The sequence below is a fragment of the Empidonax traillii genome, unplaced genomic scaffold (assembly GCF_003031625.1).
Source record: "Empidonax traillii isolate 1590-97213 ecotype Southwest subspecies unplaced genomic scaffold, ASM303162v1 scaffold941:size231608, whole genome shotgun sequence".
Classification (NCBI taxonomy): Eukaryota; Metazoa; Chordata; class Aves; order Passeriformes; family Tyrannidae; genus Empidonax; species Empidonax traillii.
In genome coordinates, this window is record NW_020956134.1 from 61558 (window position 1) to 67557 (window position 6000).

Here is a 6000-nt window from a genome sequence, read left to right on the forward strand (position 1 = left end):
ATATAGTTGTAGAAATGACTGTTGCTTGGAAACCAGTAAATGGCTGGGGGTTTTGTTTCCATCCCCAAGGTGTTCTCTCGGTTCCTGGAGATGTGCCTGAGGAATGCTCTGCTCTGGCTCTAAATCTGCTGAGATTCAGCACTCTGAGCCCTGCAAACCAGACAGAAGATTTTTCTCAGCTAAGTGCTGTTTGTAGATGCTGCTGTTCACATATTGCCTGGAGAATTTCAGGTTGGGGTTGTCACTTCTTGTTTAGGTACCAGCCCCCAAATGGTAAGCAGTTAATGGTTGATGTCCTGTGTGACAGAGCCAGTAAACAGGATTGGGATAACACCCCTTAGTGACACCATGAGCCACCTGTCTTTTAAGCCCGGATAAGTACAAAAGAAGGATTGTAAAAGTGAGGCAAGAACACAGCCTAGTTCCAAGAGTGGAAAAGATGGGAACAAGGTATTTTTTTGGCAAGGATGAGATGAACAGGTAAATCCTACATAAGCCTGTGTTTGAGTTTCATTGCCTCTCCCATGACTTCTTCTCGCTTGTGGTTGGTTGCCTTAATCTCACCTGTTCCTCCTCTCAAGTTATAATTATGGTTTTCTTGGAATGATTAATGCTGGAATGCATCCTAATGTGTAGGGATGAGAAGATGGGTAACTCCTATGTATGATCTGATTCTTTCCAGTGTGTCTTTCAAGCAAACTAAAATACATGGGGCGGGGCAGGGGGGGAAGTGCCAATGAAAAGCCGAGCCCCTGACAAAGCAAAACTTCACTGAAACAATATGAAAAATACTTAGAATATTTGGGGTGGGAGGTGGTAGAGGTAGGAAACTAGTAACTCTCACCACGGTGCAATGGCACTTTTGGAAAGCCCAGAACAGTGCCAGTGAAAATTTCCTATCTGGAAATAATTTTACTCCCCATAAATCCTTTTAGATTGTGGTTGTAGAAGACAGCGAATCCTTACTAGAAAACCAAATACTTTTTATTAAGAAATTTATCCGGATTTTTATGTACTGTGATCTCTGATGCTGCATGTTTGTTTACATCACAAGCAAGAGCAGTTAATTTGCAAAAAATACAGATTTGATTTCATTTTAAAAAACAAGAGAGAGAAAAAAAATCTTGCTGTGACGTTAATAAAAACATAAACTCCAAAGGACTCTGCTGAAAAAAGTGTTTCAAGGTTGCAAAGTTCGGGAAATTACAACCTAGACTTGCAAATACTCTTTGGAATCCCGTGCCAAAAGCAAAGCACAAAGTACAACAAACACAATGAGAAAGAAATTATGCCCCTCCTTAGCTGGGACCAAAACCCTGCTGTGCATGCTCTGTGTTAATAATGCCTGTTAAAACATCCCTTCAAGGCACGTGGTCACAGTTCTGGAATGGAACCTGCTGCCACGGATTCGAGTGGCCCCCGTCTCCCACAGGCAAACTGGGGATCAGAGAGCACTTAATGCTCCCCGGGAAGGCAGTGCCAGGAATCTGTTCCTCTGTGCAACAGAGTATGTTCTGGAATATGCTGAAAACACCAAGTAAGAAGACTTGATGTGCAGGGGTGACACGAATACTGGACTGAGGTGACAGCCCTTCCATGTTACAAGTTGTGCAGGCTGCAAAATCTGCTCCAGCCTCCATCCTCCTGCTAGCATGGCTCGTTTTCATCCATCTCTGTGGGGCTTTTGTCTTGGCAAAGAAAAGTGGAAGAAGAAATGCCACTCTCGGGTACGGGCTGCAGGGATGGCAGGGATCTTTCCTGTAGGATCGGTGCTTCGGCCAAGTGCAGGTGAGTCTCAAAATAATCCACGGACTCCCCTTCTTGGATCTCTGCCAAGATCTGGTAGTCCCCGAAACAGATGATGCACCTCCAGGGCAGGTCGATTTTGTTCAGGTAACCGAGTTCTGTTTGGTTCACAGTCAGTTTTGTTCTCTTGCTCAAGTTCTTTATCTCAAAGCAGTATTCTGAACTGTGGAGTTTTCTGTAGAACTGCAGGGCGAACTGGATCCGAGAGACACGAGTGTCCATCAGGTTGTAATGGCAGATGTTGGAGTCGCGGCCAAACTTGGCCACTTCATCCGCCCTGACCTGCTCTCGCTTACAGAAGTTCAGGCAGCGAAACATCATCTTCTCCTCTTGGCAAGGATGGTAAAAGGTCATGTGGAGGCACGTCACTGTTTCCTCTGTCTCGGCCTCTTCAAAAGAGGTCATGATGAGAAGAGTCCTCAGAACAAGAGAGAGGCAAAATCACAGCATGAAATCACTGTGGAGTGAAATAAACTGGGTTCAGTGTGGCATTAAAACACTTCATGTGCTGTGGTGCAGCAACTGTATGGAAGTGATAGCAAATTGGCTGACAGGGAATGTGATGCAAGCACTGGAGCAAAGAAATGAGAGTTCAGAGCTCTGAGAAACACCCACTGCTGCCAAGAAGCTCTTCGTGAGGATCTCACAGGTAGCTTTATCTTTGCAAGAAATATGTCTTAGCAGTGAGATTTACTTTATGGACTTAAAAAGGAGCAGTAAAACGGAGCAGGTCCGCTCTGCTCTCGGTGTAGTCCTGTGACTAGAAGGTTATCAAATGACTTTTACAACCAGTCTGTCTGTAGGCAGTAATAATTCAAATATGTATAAAGCAACTCCTTTGGCTCTTGGGCCAGAATTTACCTCTTGCATGAAACAGAACAGTGTTTAGAAGTGGCTGCTCTGACAGTATGTAAAGTGAATGGAACAGCTGTAGTATTCTCAAGACCTAAATGAGGAATTGTCACCAGCTCCAGGTATTTCCCCACTGCCTGTTGGAAAACCACAGCTACCTGATGCAGAACTAAAAAGAAGTAACTTTTCTTGGCTTTGGTTGGTTCTGTGTGTGGTTTTTTAAGCATCTCACGTGCAGCACAGAGATGCTTGGATCATGAATTAAATTCTGTTTCCAAGTCTCAGTGACTGCAGTTGCATCCCAATAAAATCTGAGGCACCTAAGGGAACACTGTGATCTGTTCCTCCACAGATGCAAGGCCAGTGTCCTTCTGCACTGAAACCGAGTCTAAGGAAAGAAAAGCCTTGGCACTTTAAGCAGGAATCAGAGAATGAGTTCCCAGTTACTCACCAGTGAGACATGTCAGCAGCCATTTAACTGGTTTCATACAGTGCAGATGTTTGTCATGTTGCTCCTTCTGGATTGCAATGAGTTCCCCATGTGTCTTAGAAAGATCTTGAGCTCTCTCAGTGCTTACAATTTAATCTGGGGGTTTTTATGAGTAGGTGATTCACCACTGCAATTAAATGATGATTGTGTTTCGGGATGATGGAGATGACCTGTGTTTTTTAAGGCTCATTTACGCCACTGTACATAAACACCAAGCACAGTGAATGGTGGTGTGTCAGTGCATCATTTTCTGTGTGAAAGCTCAAAACCACTTCCTTCTTACAACTTTAACAGAAAACCAGCAGCAGTTCTGACATTCAGAGTAACTCACCTTACTTACTGAAGTAGACTACAGCAGTGCAGATGATGAGAGAAACAGAAAATTTCAAGCAGAGCTCACGTTAAAACAAACTAGGAAATGTCATCTGTGCTTTTGGCAGGAATACAGAGACAGACACCCTGATGGCAGGTTATTCCTTTGCCATCTGTGAGACGAGCTGCGGAGGCACCAGCATCCATCCTTCCCTCCTGGTAGATTCCTCAACTCCGGTATGCTGGAAGCAGCTCTGTGAGCAGCAGGGACTGTGTCTGTGTCTAGTTCTGCCCTTTCCTGTTTTGCACCCATAAGGGGATATTATATGAGGTCATTTTTGCTGAAAGGGGAAAACCACCAAGCCCTTTCACTTAGTTCTTAGATCAGCCCACAGAGACAGTTTTCTGCCTCGAGACTTGGGCTGAATTTGATACCAACTTAAAAGCACATTCTGCTTCAGTTATTACCTTTGTTAATTGGTTTCTGAAATGCATCGGGAGCAGGCAAAACACAGAAATAGAAAGATACATTTTGAGAGATCTGAAGCGTACACAACGGTGTATCAAGATCAATGCAAAACACTGGCTTTATTCACGTGGTTAATGAATTTTACAAGCGGCTACCTTTATTAGGGCAGAACAGCCACCAGTTGCTCCAGCAGCGCCCACAGACCCTGCTTGCTATCTATCTATCTATCTATCTATCTATCTATCTATCTATCTATCTATCTATCTATCTATCTAATCTATCTATCTAATCTATCTAATCTATCCTCGTGTATCACCTCAGGCATCTCCACCCCAGCTGCCCCATCCTGCCCCAAAGGTTTATCGAGGTTGAACGTATTTAACATACTACCATGTAATTGCTGAAGGAGGTTTTACTTACTGGAGAGTGTTTCGGACAGAAGGAAACTTTCTCCGGTCGAATCCAGGCTTCTCTCCCGCAGCTCCTCTCCCTGCTGTTCTCTGCACCTTCATTCGAGACAAACAAACCGTGATCTCACCTCACCTCATCCTCTCCGGTGCCGAAGCGTCACTATCCCCGTTTCCAGAGGCAGGAGCCGGACAAAGGGGATATTACACTGCGTAATATCCGAGCGCCCCGGAGCAGGGCTCGGTGCCCCCCCTCCCCAGCCCGCCATCCTCCCGACCGAGCACGCCGCCTCCATCGGAACCGCCTGGACAACACACCCTGGTTCTACACCGCCGATCCATCCCGCCTCCTTCCTTCCTGCCCTCCTTTCCCCTCACCTCCACCCTCCTCCTCGCCTGCCAGGAGCGGGGCTCTCCGGCTTCCAGCGGCTCCTCACGCCCGGTATCTCCGCCCGGAGCCGGCGGGAAGGGCTGAGGCGGGAAGGGCTGAGGCGGGAGGCGGGGAGAGCCGAGGCGGGCGGCGCTGAGGGCACGGCGGGGCCGGAAGCGGAGATTAATTTTTTTCAGAAAAACAAACAAACAAACCGCCCCCCCCCTCCCCCAACGGTAAAAAAGTTAAATTATTTACTATAGCGAACCAACAGCAAGGGATTTCGGATTTTCAGCTGCGCCCGGGGTTTTTTTTCACGCGGGCGTCTCAAAGTGTCGTGCCCGCGGCCACCTCAGGGAGCAGATCCAGAGTCCGCGGGCTCAGGTGTTGGGCAAAATAGTTTTCACCCCCAAAGGAACACTTCGGAGAATTAAATACACTAGTAAGAGTCACAACACAAGTTTAACTGTTGACCTGATGATGCCCTTGAGTGATTATTTAAAAATATTTGGTTGTTTGCTTTAGGCAACCGCAGTTCAGCTTTATTGCACTGCCTCTGGGAAATAACCTAATCTTTCCCTGGCCACTGATCTAAAAACTTCCCCTTTTTTTTTTTTTTTTTTTTCTTTACAAATCCTGAGGCAGCTGTGCCGTCTGGTAGAAAAAAAAAGCGAAACAAACGAGCAGTTTTTCCTCATCCAGTTGCTTAGTTTTTCTTAATAACCAAGATTACTGCCCAGCGCAGACCAAGAGGCAGAGGGGAGGAAAAACCCGCTGCTTTTCAACCCAGATATCCCAAATATTCAGTGTCCTCCCTTCCCCATGCCTGTACAGCGTTGGGACTGGCAAGGCTGTGCCTCGATAAATACTGAAGGTTTGCTTTCTTTGGCAGGGGTGGTGAGATCCTGTGTTGGTTCGTATAAACTATTTTTCACTTGTGGGTTCTTTCTGTATATTCAGCAAACAGGTAAATGACTCGTGGGTTGATAAGCTCCTCTGTAGCTCCTGTGGAATGCAGCTTTTATCTGTGCGCAGGCTAATACATGTGTTCCATGCGCTCTTCTCCCCTGGCATCAGAAAGAAAAAGGGATTAAACTCTGTTTTGCAAGAAGTCGTGTTGAAAAGCAGAGAAGGGAAACAGATTATTCCAAGTTTCTCCCTTAGCAGAATCCCTTTTCTGCACCAGGCAGGGCTGGGCCCGCGTGCTCACACGCAAAAACAAAAAGGCACTTTGCTTTCCTTTCTGGAAGAGCCAGAATTGTGCAACCCTGCTATTTATTGCATCTGTTAATGG

The 6000-nt window shown here is 46.2% G+C and overlaps 1 protein-coding gene across 2 annotated transcripts; it reads right to left on the minus strand.

Annotated features, from left to right (window-relative positions):
- Nucleotides 1–1209: 1209 nt before the first annotated feature.
- On the minus strand, nt 1210–4393 carry TIFA (TRAF interacting protein with forkhead associated domain). Of its 2 annotated transcripts, XM_027903186.1 has the most exons (3): nt 4350–4393; nt 3110–3275; nt 1210–2224 (listed from the first exon to the last, which is right to left on the minus strand). In XM_027903186.1, exons 2-3 carry the CDS (start codon nt 3130–3132, stop codon nt 1648–1650), a joined length of 600 nt encoding a protein of 199 aa, XP_027758987.1. In that variant the 5' UTR covers nt 3133–3275; nt 4350–4393; the 3' UTR covers nt 1210–1647. The 2 variants fall into 2 exon arrangements, with proteins under 2 accessions (XP_027758987.1, XP_027758986.1); XM_027903185.1 differs by lacking the exon at nt 4350–4393 and having other exon boundaries at nt 3110–3999.
- Between the last annotated feature and the right edge of the window lie 1607 nt (nt 4394–6000).